At 46.4% G+C, this 16,234-nt stretch overlaps 1 protein-coding gene across 1 annotated transcript in view; it reads right to left on the bottom strand.

Annotated features, from left to right (window-relative positions):
• ANKRD31 (ankyrin repeat domain 31) overlaps window positions 1-16,234 on the bottom strand; it is a 135,131-nt gene that overhangs the window by 34,999 nt on the left and 83,898 nt on the right. The window contains exons 20-22 of the mRNA XM_039544026.1: window positions 16,053-16,162; window positions 14,785-14,872; window positions 4,745-4,841 (exon numbers count right to left, since the gene is read on the bottom strand). Coding sequence (XP_039399960.1) covers window positions 4,745-4,841; window positions 14,785-14,872; window positions 16,053-16,162 — 295 coding nt within the window. The remainder of the gene's footprint in view (window positions 1-4,744; window positions 4,842-14,784; window positions 14,873-16,052; window positions 16,163-16,234) is intronic.

The following is a 16,234-nucleotide window of genomic DNA, read 5'->3' as shown; positions in this document are numbered from 1 at the left end:
CTCCCTCCCTCCCTGAAAGCGCCTGCGGGCAATCTGTTCGTGCACTTTTCTGCTCAGTGACAGCGCGGGCGCCACAGCACTGCGAGCACGGATCCCGCTGCAGTTATGGCCGTTGTCAACTCCTCGCACCTTATCGTCCACCTCTTCCACAGTCAGCTGCTGAGAAATCGGGCTACTTTTCAATGGTGCTGCGAGCACTGGTGGACCATGGGGGACGTTTTACCAACATCAACGTCGGGTGGCCAGGCAAAGTTCATGACGCGCGTGTTTTCAGGAACTGTGCTCTGTTTAGACGCCTGCAGGAAGGTAGTTTCTTCCCGGACCACAAAATAACTCTTGGGGATGTGCAGATGCCTAAAGTGATCGTCGGGGACCCAGCCTACCCACTAATGCCCTGGCTCGTGAAGCCCTATGCAGGCGCCTTGCACAGCGACAAGGAACTCTTCAAGTACCAGCGAGCAGCGTGACCTGTGACTGTTCAGTTTCTTTACATAGAAACTGAACCTGCCCCTGTTTCTTTACCAAGTTACTGTTGACTAGAATCTGCAGTTACATACCCCGTCCACCCCGCTTCCCCCACTTCCAACACACATTTAAAAATAAAATACATGTTCCACTGTAACTTTACAAAGGTTTCTTTATTGATGACTTTGCGTTAAAGGGTTGAAACTGGGATGCGGACTGTGCTGGGTAGGGTGTGCGGTGATGTAAAGACCGCCTCTAAACTCGAGGAATGACAGGCTCCTGCTCCCAGAGCGGTCTGCAGTGCCGGACTGGTTGTTTCAACGGAGCCTGCCATCCCTCCTTTTTGGGACTCTGTGTGCGGGGGCTATGTGGCCTTTTGGCGGGGGAGGACGGATACAGATTCCTCTGCTGCGTGGCTGTGTGGTCCAGGACAGGGACCGTTGCATGAGATCTGTAACCCCCCTCCCCCGCTACAAAGTCACGTACCCCCCCACCCACACAGAACCTGCAAACTACCTCCCATACCGACCAGGGTGCCTACTGACTGCACACTGTGTGTGACCTGCTGCTGATTCTGCCCCCGTGTCTGTACCCTGGTAAAGGTGATTGTCCTGTCCAATTACCAACTCCCTTCCCCCCCTTCAAACACAGTCTCCTCTAAAAGAACATGACGGAAACAGTAATTAACAGAAAAGTATTTTTTATTATCAACTAGACAGTTAGGGGATGAAACTGGGACGGGGGCTTGGGTGAGGCGGGAAGGAAAGGACTTCTCAAAATTTAGGGTATGAGAGCTTTTGGGTACTTGAGCACTCTGCTGGGGTGCAGTGACAGTTTTCACTGCCCCTGCCGCCCCTCCTTCTGGTTATTTTGGGTGAGGCGGGTATGGGACTTTGTGGCGGGGGAGGGCGGTTGCAGATACACTGCAGGGGGGCTCTGTCCTCCTGCCTGCGGTCCTGCAGAACATGCACAAGGCGCCGGAGCGTGTCCGTTTGCTCCCTTGTTAGTCCAAGCAGCGTTTGAGTCGCCTGCTTGTCTTTCTCACGCCACCTCTTCTCCCGTTCGCTGTGTGAGCGCTGCTGCTGAGAGAGGGTCTCCCTCCACTGGCTCTGCTGGTCCGCCTCGGCTCGGGAGCACCCCATAACTTCAGCGATCATCTCGTCCCGTGTCTTTCTCTTTCACCGCCTAATCTTTGCCAGCCTCTGTGAGGGGGATGCTGTGGCAGGTCTGGAGACAGTGGAAGCTGTGTGATGGGAAAGAGGGAGTGAATTCCTTGCAAAGATACATTTCTGCGAACAATGAACACAGTCTAGTCTGTGTCTGTGAACAACACCATGCACAGCACCTATCTCGTCCGCACTCCTGCAGCAGGCAATCCGGAAAGCATAAACTCTGCCCCTGTTCTACCCCATCGCAGTGTCCCCCGACCCTTGCACTTCTGGGTTGAGATCCCAGTGCCTGATGGTGCAAATTTCATTGTCGCGGGTGGTTCTGGGTAAATGTAGTCAGTCATTCCTTCCTCCGGGAAAGCAATGCCAGACAATCATTTCGAGCCCGTTTTCCCTGGATTGCCCTGGCATACGCCATAGCGTGGCAACCATGGAGCCTGTTTTGCCTTTTGTCACTGTCACCGTATGTGTACTAGATGCCGCGGACAGAGGCGATTCAGCAGTGCTACACAGCAGCATTCATTTGCTTTTGCATGACAGCAGAGATGGTTATCAGCCATATTGCACCATCAACCACGCCAATGTAAATTGGCAAGGTGATGACGGGTAGCTGTCCTATTGCACTACACCTTCTGCTGCTGTCATAGGTGCCCCTGGCCGAGATCGGCCGGGGGCGCAAAAGACAAAACTGGGAATGACTCCCCGAGTCAATCCCTCCTTTATGGTATCTAAAAATAGAAACAGTCCCGCCTAGAATATGGGGCAACTGTAATAGGGTTTTAGTGTATCAGAGAACTACAGAGCACAGCCGCTCTGTGTCAGATCCCACAGGAATGACGAGCTGCGTGCCATTCACAGGGGGTGCCCCTGCAACAACCCTACCTGTTGCTTCCCTCCTCCAGCCTTCCTGGGCTACCGTTGTAGTGTCCCCCCATTTGTATGCTGAAGTAATAAGGAATGCAGGAATAAGAAACAGTGACTTGTTAGGGAAATGAAATGAGGGTAAGGCAGCCTCCAGCTGCTATGATAGTCCAGGCATTACAGAATCTTTTCTTTACACATGAAGGGCGGGGGCTGATGGAGCTCAGCCCCCTGTTGCTATGATGAAGACGGTTAGCAGGCCGTCTACTTATGGGCTGATGATGAGGACAGGTAGCAGTCCTATTGCACTACATCATCTACCGCAAGGCTGATGATGAGGACGGGTACCAGTCGTTTTGCACCATCAGTCACCCATGAGGCGGGGGAGGGGGGCGAGGATGCTACCGTAGCGTGCCGCAGCATCGCATCTACCAGCAGCATTCAGTACACATAGGGTGACATTTACAAGAGTCAAGAGACGATTTCTTTCCCTTTTCCTTCTGGGGGTGGGGGGTGGCTGTACATTGACGAGCTATGCCCTGAACCACCGCGGACACTGTGTTTGACCCTAGAAGCATTTGGAGCTCAGCCAAGAATGCAAATGATTTTCGGACACAGCGGGAACTGTGGGATAGCTTGCGTCCTCAGCCCCCCCCCCCTTCCCTCCATGAGCGTCCATTTGATTCTTTGGCTTCCTGTTACGCTTGTCACGCAGCAGCGTGCTGACTCTCTGCTACGCCGTCTGTCCGGAGATTTTTTTAAAATACTTTGGACCGGGCGTAACATTATGGTAATTTTCCTTATTAGATGCAGGAGTCGCAGAGCGAGATCGCCCTGAGGAGGGTCACTGAAGGAGATAGAGAGCGCATGCTGCGTGAAAGCCAGCACAAACTAGGGGCCTATGCAGCCGTGCTCGGGGAGGCAATGCTCCCTGAGTACCTCATGAAAGCCTGGCGCGGAAAAGTGTGCCACCACGGAGCACCCAATAAGGCATCTCTCCCCAGGAACCTCCTGCGGAGGCTTTTCGATTACCTCCAGGAGAGCTTCGTGGAGATCTCCCAGGAGGATTTCTGATTTATCCCCATATATATAGAGACCTCCTTTTCACATACTTCAGATTCCTGTTATATTAAGAATAAAAGTTTACATGTTTAAAGCACTTACCGAGTGATCCTTCCCCTGATTCAGGGTCCGGGTTAACAGCCGGGGAGGGTTGGTAGGGGCTCTCCGTGAGGGTGATGAAGAGATCCTGGCTGTCAGGGAAACCAGCGTTGTAAGCGCTGTCGCCTGCCTCGTCCTCCACAAACCCTTCCTCATCTTCCCCGTCCGCGAACATCGCCGAGGAACTGGCCGTCGACACTGTCCCATCGTCAGAGTCCATGGTCACTGGTGGGGCAGTGGTGGCAGACTCCATAGCGTCCGTTTGCCGCTTTGATTTTTTGGTAGCCTTGTCTGGGGTCCTTGATTTTCACGCGGTGCTGCGTTGCATCCCGCCTGTATCCTCTGTCTCTCATGGCTTTGGAGACCTTCTCGTAGGTCTTTGCATTCCGTTTTTTGGAGCGCAGCTCTGAAAGCACAGACTCCTCGCCCCACACACCGATCAGGGCAGGTGGCATGGCCACAGCCTTCCCAGCCCTAGAGCACTGGGTGGGTGGGGCAACGCAGCCCCAGCCCCAGCCCTAGTCGGGGCCACGGCACAAGGACAGGGGAACTGGCAGGAGGGGGTCTGGAGGAGGAGCGTGGGTGGGGCCATACCTGGCTGTTTGTGGAGGCACAACCTCCCCCAGCTTATGATACCCGCTGCCTGAATGATCTATGGAATGAAGAGTGGTTAAGGGCTTGGACTGGAGTCAAGAGATGTGGGTACAATCCCTGACACTGCCACAGATTTCCCCTGTCACCATGGGAAAGTAATCTAATATCTCTGTGCCTCAGTTTCTAATCTTCTATCATATCCCTTTATCTCAACCCTTATCTGCCTTTTTATTTAGACTGCTCTTTGAGGCAGGAAACATCTCTTATTATGTGTTTATACAAATATTTTACTTGTTAGAGTCAGCCAAATCCTGAAATTCTCACGCAGGCACAAACTCTCACTGATGCCAATAGAGTTATACTTGATAAAAGACTGAGTTAGGACCACACAATTTTGCCTTCGTGTTACTGCTTGCTCGCCTTCTAACAAGATCCATTTGTGATGTTTTTAAAAAATAAACCTTTAATAAAACCACAGGTTACGTTTCACTTACCTGTATTTTTTAGCTAGGACATCCCTTTCTGCTTTCTGTTTGGCAAGCACTTCATTCAAAGTGTCTTGTATCTGCGATAGGTCATGAATATACAGTCCTGTTCAGCATTTAAACATAGTCAAAATTATTATTAAAATGAGAGGCAGAATTGTGATCATTACAATTATTGAGGCAGCAAAAACAAAGCTGGAGAATGAAAATATTGTTATGGCAACAGGTGATACTGTCATGTACGTTATGAGTCATTGCTTTATAAGTACTCAAGATGAAATTCTCCACAGGAAGTTATATTTAACTACTTACATTTGAATAGCTCAAATTTTAGAAAGTATGGAAATGCAGCAGCCACACCCAGACAGTAATTAAGGGAATTGTGTAGATTAAAGCACACTCTTTTGACTGATGGGCAATGAAATCTTTTTGAGGTCCTTTGAAATCAATGGAGTTATGCTGACATACACCAGCTGAGGACCAGGTCCACTAAGACTATAGAAGCAAGAATTTGATAAATTTAGTATTTTATATATTAGAGAACAGCCTGGATTTTTATTTCTCTGAGTCAAATATGACATCTGAATCAATGTATAATAGTTTCACATACTGTATTAAAACATACATCACAGAAAAAGACTGTAAAAGAAAAATAGATTAGAAATTGATTAAGTTTGCTAGCTGTATGTATCCCTCTGTGAAACACAAGGAGGAACAATTTTTAAAATGGTCCTATTAGATGCCCTCTTTTCTTTGGCCTACAATACAACAGAAAATTGAAAGGTTGCAACATCACAAGCGCAGTTTAACAACATCACAAGCGCAATTACCAACTATGAGCCAGGGACCTCTAGGTGCCAACTGGCAGAGTGCACAGGCATGCAAAGGGGTTACAGGGCAACACAGTAGTTTGCCAAAGAGTGTCAAATAAGGTCTCTATTGAAAGCCTTTGTCACACTGCTCATCATAGTCATTGTGAAATGCATAGTATGTGAGGAGTTACGTACATATACTGAAAACTGTGTTCTTGAGGTATGTAAGACAGGTCACCAGAAGGTGATAAACAGGTTCTGTTCAGACAAGGAATAAAAGAGATTTATTTCCCTGGCTGACCATTGTGCATCTTACAACAGAAGTCTATTTGCATACAGAATCACCAGCTAATCAACACTACAAAGTCAAAAAGCGATCACAAAATTAACAGAAAGGAACACACAGCAGGAGAGTGTTTGGTTTATGACTAAGATGAAAGAATTAGTCTGCTATATCAGGAGAATGCAAGGAGATGCCAAAGGTCTTTAATCTAGGAAGTAAGCTCTTTGTTAAATAAGCGTATACTTACTTTCACTATAGACAAATCTAAGGGCAGTGTGTTAAGTGGAGCTATGTACTATGGTGTAACTGGAAAGGTGCAGTGTACTTTTCCTTTGGGAACAGAAGGTCTGGTAATTCTGTGAGTGTCCAATGATTGACAGCTGGACACTGCAGGGGGACCTATATGACTAGGGGGTTAGAATATGCCTTTCGCTAACCAGTAAAGAAAGTGTGAGTTCTGAGGAGGCCTGGAGGGGAGTGCTTTTATTGCCCATAGCCGGTGGACTCATGGAGTTGACCTATGGCAGGCACAGATAAGGTTTGTTCCCACTAAGGGCAGGTGGTAGAAAGATACCTCATAACCCTAGGGATCCCTGGGAAGCATCACACCAACATGTCCCTGTGGATGCCAGTGGGATGATATGATAATCAAATATTATCAAACCCATTAGTAAACAGGAAATACACAATTTTTATTTCTATCAACCATTATACTTGAAAATGGAACATTGCAGAATGAAAAAAAACAACCCACAACTCACAGAATGTGTTCAGAAAGCTGATTTTCTCATTTTACTGAGTATTGCATGTATTTATTTATTTATCAATCAAAATAAGGGAAATGTGAACATTTTGTGTTTATTAAAGTGACAGATCACAGTACTTCTAAGAGCTGAGTATACTGCATGTAACTGTGTTGCTAATTTATCTTCACAGTAATCCCAATGCACCTTTATAGTGTTGATCATTCTTGTGCTCTTCTAAGGCCTTGTCTACACTACAAGACTATTTCGAATCAACTTAGTTCGAATTTGTGGATTCGACCTTATGAAGTCGAATTTGTGTATCCATACTAAATACACTAATTCGAATTTCGGAGTCCACATTCACGGGGCCAGCGTCGACTTTGGAAGCGGTGCACTGTGGGAAGCTATCCCACAGTTCCCGCACTCCCCGCTGCGCATTGGAATGCTGGGTAGAGCCCCCAATGCCTGCTGGGGGGAGAAATGTGTCGAGGGTGGTTTTGGGTAAGTGTCGTCATTGAACCGTCAATCACAACCTCCCTCCCTCCCTCCCTCCCTCCGTGAAAGCGCCTGCAGGCAATCTGTTCGTGCACTTTTCTGGTCAGTGACAGCGCGGACGACACAGCACTGCAAGCATGGCGCCCGCTGCGATCATTGCCGTATTCTCCTCCTCGCACTTTATCATCCACCTCTTCCACAGTCAGCTGCTGAGAAATTGGGCTACTTTTCAATGGTGCTGCAAGCACTGGGGGACCATACGGGACGTTTTACAAACATCAACGTCGGGTGGCCGGGCAAGGTTCATGATGCGTGTGTTTTCAGGAACTGTGGGCTGCTCTCAGACGCCTGCAGGAAGGTAGTTTCTTCCCAGACCACGAAATAACTGTTGTGGATGTGCAGATGCCTATAGTCATCCTCGGAGACCCAGCCTGCCCGCTAATGCACTTGCTCATGAAGCCCTATACAGGCGCCTGGGACAGCGACAAGGAACTCTTGAAATACCAGCGAGCAGCGAGCAGCGTGACCTGTGACTGTTCAGTTTCTTTACAGAGAAGCTGAACCTGCCCCTGTTTCTTTACCCACTGACTGTTGACTCTCCTCTTCGGTTACATACCCCGTTCACCCCGTTACCCCCACTTCCAGCACACGTATAAAAATAAAATACATGTCCCATTATTACTTAACAAAGGTTTCTTTATTCCTGACTTTTCGTGAAAGGGTTGAAACTGGGACGCAGGCTGTGCTGGGTAGGGTGTGCGGTGATGTAAAGACCACCTCTAAACTCAAGGAATGACAGGCTCCTGCTCCTACAGCGGTCCGCAGTGCCGGAAGGCTTCTTTCAACGGAGCCTGCCATCCCTCTTTATGGAATTCTGTGTGCGGGCGGATATGTGACCTTGTGGTGGAGGAGGACGGATACAGATTCCTCAGCTGCGTGACTCAGCGGTCCAGGACAAGGACCGCTGTATAAGATCTGTAACCGCCCTCCCCCGCTGCAAAGTCACATCTCCCCCGCCTACACAGATCCTGGAAACCACCTCCAAAAACCGACCAGATTGCCTACTGACAGCACCGTGTGTGTGACCCACTGCTGATCCTGCCCCCGTGTCTGTACCCTGGGAAAGGTGACTGTCCTATGCAATTAACCACACCCTTCACCACGCCCCCCATTCGAACACAGTCTTCTTTGAAAAAACATAACGGAAACAGTAATTAACAGCAAAGCATTTTTATTAATTAAGTAGACAATAGGGGATGGGACTGGGATTGGGACTACTGTGATTCTGGAAGTGAAGGACTTCGGCAACTGTAGGGTATGAGAGCTTTTGGGTACTTGAGCACTGTGCTGTGGTGCAGTGACAGTATTCACGTCCCCGGCCGCCCCTCCTCCTGATTATTTTCGGTGAGGGGGGTATGGGACTTTGTGGCGGGGGAGGGTGGTTGCAGATACACTGCAGGGGGGCTCTGTCCTCCTGCGGTCCTGCAGAACATCCACAAGGCGCCTGAGCGTGTCCGTTTGCTCCCTCACTAGTCCAAGCAGCGTTTCAGTCGCCTGCTTGTCTTCCTCACGCCACCTCTCCTCCCGTTCGCTGTGTGAGCGCTGGCACAGAGAGACGGTCTCCCTCCACTGGCTCTGCTGGTCCGCCTCTGCTAGGTAGCAGCCCATACGTTCCTCGATCATCTTGTCCCTTGTCTTTTTCTTTTGCCGCCTAATCTTCGCCAGCCTCTGCGAGGGGGATGCTGTGGCAGGTCTGGAGACAGTGGAAGCTGTGAGATGGGAAACAGGGAGTGAATTCCTTGCAATGATACATTTTGGCGAACAATTAACTGAGTCTAGGCTGTCTGTGTGAATTCTGGGTTGAGACCCCTGTGCCTGCTGGGGCAGAAATCATTTTCACGGTGGATTCTGGGTAAATGTCGCCAGTCATTCCTTCCTTCGGGAAAGCAACGGCAGACAATCATTTCAAGCCCATTTTCCCAGAATTGCCCTGGCATACGCCATAGCGTGGCAACCATGGACACTGTTTTGCCTTTTCTGTATGTCACCGTATGTGTACTAGATGCCTCTGACAGAGGCGGGCCAGCAGCGCTACACAGCAGCATGCTTTTGCTTTTGCATGACAGCAGAGATGGTTACCAGCCATATTGTACCATCAACCATACCATAAATTGGTAATAAGATGGTAATAAGATGGGCATGGTTACCTGTCCTTTTGCACTGCCCCATTTGGGGCTGTCATAAGTGCCCCTGGCCGAGCAGCCAGGGGCGCAAAAGCAAAAATTGGGAATGACTACCTGAGTCAATCCCTCCTTTTTGGTATCTAAAAATAAAATCAGTCCTGCCTAGATTATGGGCAAGTGTACTAGAGAACCAGTGTATCATAGAACCAGAGAGCACAGCCGCTCTGTGTCCGATCCTGCATAAATTATGAGCTCTATGCTATTCACAGGGGGTGCTCCTGCAACAACACCACCTGTTCATTCCGTTTTTACCCCAGCCTTCCTGGGCTACCATACCATTGTCCCCCCACTTGTGTGATGAAGTAATAAAGAATGCAGGAATAAGACACAGTGACTTGTTTGTGAGAAATGACTGGAAGGAAGCCTCCAGCTGCAATGATAGTCCAGGCAGGACATTAAGGAGTGTGGATGAAGGAGCCCATCATCCCTCTGCTAGTCCAGGGGCAATTGAATCTTTTATTTACAATGAAGGGTGGGGGCTGATGAAGCTCAGCCCCCTGTTGCAATGATGAGGACGGTTACCAGCCATATTGTACCATCAGCCATCAAAAATTAGGGACAGGCGCCCTTGATCGACCGTACTGATACTAGTCGGCATGGTTACCAGCCCTTTTGCACTGCCCCATATGCCAAGAGGCTGATGATGAGGATGGATTTCCATCTTATTGTACCGTCAGCCATCAATAGCGTGGGGGGAGCAAGGATGTTGGTGTTGAGTGCTGCACCATCGCGTCTATCTGCAGCATTCAGTACAGATAGGGTGACATGTAAAAGAGTCAACAGAGGATTGTTTTCACTTCTGGTGGTGGGTGGGGTGTGTGCGCAAATTGCCGAACTATGCCCTGACCCACCGCAGACACTGTGTTTGACCCTAGAAGCATTTGGAGCTCATCCAAGAATGCAAATACTTTTCGGAGACAGCAGGAACTGTGGGATAGCTTGCGTCCTCCTTCCCCCCTCCCTCCATGAGCGTCCATTATATTCTTTGGCTTTCCGTTACGCTCGTCACGCAACTGCGTGCTGAGTCTGTGCTATGCCGTCTGTCCGTAGATTTCTGAAAAATACTTTGGACCAGGCGTAAAATTACAGTAATTACCCTAATTAGATGCAGGAGTCTCCGAGCGAGATCACCCTGAGGAGGGTCACTGAAGGAGATAGAGAGCGCATGCTGCGTGAAAGCTAGCACGAACCAGGGCCCGATGCAGCCGTGCTCGGGGAGGCAGTGCTCCATGAGTTCCTCATGAAAGCCTCGCGCAGAAAACTCTGCTACCAGGGAGCACCCAATAAGGCAGCTCTCCCCAGGAACCTCCTGCTGATGCTTTTCGATTAACGCAAGGAGAGCTTCGTGGAGATCTCCAAGGATGACTTCTGTTCTATCCCCATATCTAGAGAGCCCTCCTTTTCACACAGTTCAGATTCCTGTTATATTAAGAATAAAAGTTAACATGGTTACAGCACTTACCGACTGCTCCTTCCCCTGATTCAGGGTCCGGGTTAATGGCCGGGGAGGGTTGTTGGTGGATCTCCGTGACGGTGATGAATAGATCCTGGCTGTCGGGGAAACCAGCGTTGTAAGCGCTGTCGCCTGCCTCGTCCTCCACAAACCCTTCCTCATCTTCCCTGTCCGCGAACATCACCGAGGAACTGGCCGTCGACACTGTCCCATCGTCAGAGTCCACGGTCACTGGTGGGGCAGTGGTGGCAGGCTACGTAGCGTCCGTTTGCCGCTTTGATTTTTTGGTAGCCTTGTCTGGGGTCCTTGGTTTTCACGCGGCGATGCGTTGCATGACGGCTGTATCCTCTGTCTGGATCATGGCTTTGGAGACCTTCTCGTAGGTCTTTGCATTCCGTTTGTTGGAGCGCAGCTCCGAAAGCACAGACTCCTCGCCCCACACACCGATCAGATCCAAGAGTTCCCAGTCAGTCTATGCCGGGTCCCTCTTTCTATTCAGAGATTACATGAACTCCTCTGCTGGAGAGCTCTGCATTGCTGCCAGCGCTGCTGAGCTCGCCCCGATGTGCAACCACAAAATGAGATTCTAACTGTCCAGACAGGAAAAGGAATTCAAATTTTCCCGGGTTGTTTCCTCTGTGGCTGCTCAGAGCATCGAAGCTCGGACTGCTGTCCAGAGCGTCAACAGAGTGGTGCACTGTGGGATAGCTCCCGGAGCTACTAAGTTCGATTTGCATCCACACCTAGCCTAATTCGAGCTAGCCATGTCGAATTTAGCGTTACTCCACCTGTCGGGGTGGAGTACCAAATTCGAACTAAAGAGCCCTCTAGTTCGAATTAAATGGCTTCCTAGTGTGGACGGTTGAGCGGTTAGTTCAAATTAACGCTGCTAAATTCGAATTAAAGTCCTAGTGTAGACCAGGCCTAAGTAACTACTACAGTTTATGTTAAAAGGTGCCAAATTATAGGTGGTTTTGTCACAGGGGACTTAAATAAAGACCACCATATCCATTTCTCTTGTGACCTTAGCCAGAGAAAGTCTGATACTCCTTATTTCTATTTTATGAAACTGGGTCTCCGCTTCAGTCACACAGGAGCCTGTCTGGTTAATCAAACACAAACACATGGAAATGTAACCATTTTGAGCAGTAGTTCTCAAATTTTATTTATTTATCTGAAGCTCCATGGGTTTGACTGAATATTCTACCACTGCTGAGCAACTGACTGTAGACTGAAAAGCTTTTATATACAATCACCTGAGTCTTTTTTTCATTCCCTTTCTCTATGAACAAGAACAACTTTCTCCCTTAAAATACAGGAATACTTGTGGCACCTTAGAGACTAACAAATTTATTTGAGCATAAGCTTTTGTGGGCTACAGCATCCGAAGAAGTGGGCTGTAGCCCACGAAAGCTTATGCTCAAATAAATTTGTTAGTCTCTAAGGTGCCACAAGTACTCCTGTTCTTTTTGCAGATACAGACTAACACAGCTGCTACTCTGAAACTTTTTCCCTAGTTCACATTTCTTTTAATGGGGCTCTCTTGATCTTTGCAGGACCTCAAATTTAGTTAGTTTTAAAGACATGTGGCTATATTCATCTTGGGTTTACACTAGCGTCTGCTAGTGCAAACCTAAACACTGAGCCCCAGCAATAGAAATTACACTAGAAGTGGTTTCAATGATGGAAAATAGCTATAACTTCTTTCTTTTGGGGAATAGAGTGATCACAGAGGGTCAGATCTGCCTGAAAAATGGACAGCACCAGCTGGGAAGGCCACAAGTCAAGTGAGGCCAGGAGATGCACTGTTTAAATACATTCCCTCAGCAGCGGCTGCCAGCTTGGTTCCTCTGAATCTCCAGCAACAAACTAAAGCTGATCTGCACCAGCAGAAAACCTGAGGTGGTAGGAGATCTGTACCATCAGGTATCTTCTTTTTAAATTAATCTTTCGGGCAAAAGTAATTTACACCTCCAACTGCCATCACTTATGAATCGGCCCCATCATTTCCCCTAACACATTTTTTATCATAAAATGTTTTGGGTCCCTACAACTATAATTGCACTGGAATGAATACGCTGCATTCATTTGTGCATATACATGCATTGTTCTTCTTGGCTATGGAGGGGCTCCAAAACAACTATATCCAATCATGAATAAGAGACCACTGTCAATAATATTGGACTTGCGTTACTGAGCACTGTGTGACTATTGATGGCTGCTGTTCTTATTCAGATATTCATGTTTATGGCTAGCCTGATTTGTTTAAAAGGTAATATTTAAAAGGTAATATTTCCATACCTCCAAATAGTTAGTTTCACTTTTTATCATCAGGTATATTGCAGATATGACTGAAAGTATCCTGAAAGGTACGTATACCAGAAGTTGAGAATCCCTACTTTAAAAGTCTTGAATTAAATACTATCCTAGAACCTTGCATGGTGACAGGTTTCAGAGTGGTAGCTGTGTTAGTATCAGGAAAAAGAACGAGGAGTACTTGTGGCACCTTAGAGACTAACAAATTTATTTGGGCATAAGCTTTTGTGGGCTAAAACCCACTTCATCGGATGCATGCAGTGGAAAATACAGTAGGAAGAGAGAGACACACAGAGAACATGAAAAAAATGGGTGTTGCCATACCAACTCTAACGAGACTAATCAATTAAGGTAGGCTATTATCAGCAGGAGAAAAAAAAGCTTTTGTAGTGATAATCAGGATGGCCCATTTAAAACAGTTGACAAGAAGGTGTGAGTAACAGTACGGGAAAAATTAGCATGGGGAAATATGTTTTATTTTGTAATGACCCATCCACTCCCAGTCTTTATTCAAGCCTAATTTAATGGTGTCTAGTTTGCAAATTAATTCCAGTTCTGAAGTTTCTTGTTGGAGTCTGTTTTTTGAAGTTTTTTTGTTAGAGAATTGCGACTTTTAGGTCTGTAATTGAGTGACCAGGGAGGTTGAAGTGTTCTCCGACTGGTTTTTGAATGTTGTAATTCTTGACGTCTGATTTGGGTCCATTTATTCTTTTGCATGGAAACTGTTCGGTTTGGCCAATGTACATGTCAGAGGGGCATTGCTGGCACATGATGGCATATATCACATTGGTAGATGTGCAGGTGAACGAGCCTCTGATGGTGTGGCTGATGTGATTATGTCCTGTGATGGTGTCCCTTGAATAGATATGTGGACAAAGTTGACAACAGGCTTTGTTGCAATAATAGGTTCCTGGGTTAGTGTTTTTGTTGTGTGGTTGCTGGTGAATATTTGCTTCAGGTTGGGGGGCTGTCTGTAAACGAGGACTGGCCTGTCTCCCAAGATCTGTGATAGTGAGGGATCGTCCGTCAGGACAGGTTGTAGATCCTTGATGATGCACTGGAGAGGTTTGAGTTGGAGGCTGAAGGTGACGGCTAGTCACTCAATTACCGACCTAAAGGTCGCAATTCTCCAACAAAAAAAACTTCAAAAAACAGACTCCAACGAGAAACTGCAGAACTGGAATTAATTTGCAAATTGGACACCATTAAATTAGGCTTGAATAAAGACTGGGAGTGGATGGGTCATTACACAAAGCAAAACCTATTTCCCCATGCTAATTTCCCCCCTACTGTTACTCACACCTTCGTGTCAACTGTTTTAAATGGGCCATCCTCATTATCACTAAAAACATTTTTTCCTCCTGCTGATAATAACCCACCTTAATTGATTAGTCTTGTTAGAGTTGGTATGGCAACACCCATTTTTTCGTGTTCTCTGTGTGTATCTCTCTTCCTACTGTATTTTCCACTGCATGCATCCGATGAAGTGGGTTTTAGCCCACGAAAGCTTATGCCCAAATAAATTTGTTAGTCTCTAAGGTGCCACAAGTACTCCTCGTTCTTTATCCTAGAACCATTCTCTCAAATTGTATTTTCCAGAAGGATGTATGAAAGTATATTACTTAGCAATATACTACTAGCAATATACTAGAGTAATGATTGCAAACAGAGCAATAAAATTGAACTTGAATTCACATCTACCTTCATCTTTTGGGTTTCTTACTTCAAACAGCGACAGTTTTTCCTGCTTCTTTTCTATATCTTGTAATGTGGCAATGATGGACTCATACTATCAAATAGAAACATTGTTAACTTTATTGTTACAGAGGTACAGACAAGATTTTACTGAACCTAAGCAAGGTGAACCTAAATATTTCTGACTTCAACAGTACGTTGGTGTGGTTGATTCATTTAAATAAAGAAAACAGAGGTTTATAATTAAATATGAAAATGAACCAGTATGAAACCAGTACAGCAGCCCATGTGGTTTATTTTGATATTAAATTCACTCTATCTGATCTTTCCACACATTTTACACTTTTGTTATGCCAAAGATTTTTGTACTGACAAGCCTAACTGCATCACAGAAGCTGTCAGGGGCAAAGCTGAAGATTTTGACAGCGGGGATAGGAACAGCTGGGGTTTCTGGCACTTGTAGAAAAGTGGGAGGTAGTTGAGATAAGCACATTAGCTGAGAGCTTCTGTTAAAATGATCAGCAGTGGAATAATTAATGTTGATATTTAGAACCATTTTTCAGGCTTTTTGGCAGATTTGGGAACAGAACACTGCATCAGTTTACATTTGGTTAATGTTTTCAAGGTTTCCTGTGCAACCATATGGGCTAGAACTTTTTTTTAATGAACGTTTTGTTTCGGCAGCACAATATGGGTGTTTTCAGCAGCAGCTGCTGCTGCAGTGGAATGCATGGGACTCTAGGTATAGACAGTTTAAAGAAAGGCATTTCCATCACCTCTAGTGCTGCGATTTGAGATGCCACAGGCTCATATGTCTCCATGAGAGTTCTACTTTCACAGGGCCTATGTTCAAATAAGCTTTGTTTTAAACCAAAATAACCTTTCATCTCTCTCCAATTAACTTGATTGCCAAGTCATTGCTCCTCAGAAGGGCCACTTTGGAAATGCTGGTGAGAGACTTCATGGATCCTGGCATTTTCCATCCATATGAACAATATGAATATTAATATAGCATGCTAATGGAAAGGAAGTATAGATGCACAGGAATCATGAACAGAAACAGATGGAGATAAATTCAGTTTGTACAATCTATCTTTACTTTGTTCACACTTAGCTTCATAACATGCTGCTGCTCTCAGCATGCACTTCAGGGATTATTACTTTATCTAAACACATGGTGTAATTACATTATTCAATCAACAGATGACAATATACAGAATTGAAATGTACTGCACTGCAAAGCAATATTCAAAAAACTCAACATCTACACTTACTGTGCCACATTTTTCTCTGGTCATATGGTGCAAAACCAATGGAATATCAGTCTTTTTACAGCAATCACAATAGGTATGTGTTGGTCTTCTTGACCTAGAAGGACCTATATCTTCCCTCCCCCACACACAATTAAGAAAATTAATATATTTCCATTATTATTTTAAAATTATATGTATAAAAC

This window comes from Mauremys reevesii, linkage group 6, assembly GCF_016161935.1.
Source record: "Mauremys reevesii isolate NIE-2019 linkage group 6, ASM1616193v1, whole genome shotgun sequence".
Taxonomy (NCBI): domain Eukaryota; kingdom Metazoa; phylum Chordata; order Testudines; family Geoemydidae; genus Mauremys; species Mauremys reevesii.
The sequence above is the reverse complement of the archived record's forward strand: the minus strand, read 5'-3'. Positions and strand labels throughout refer to the sequence as shown.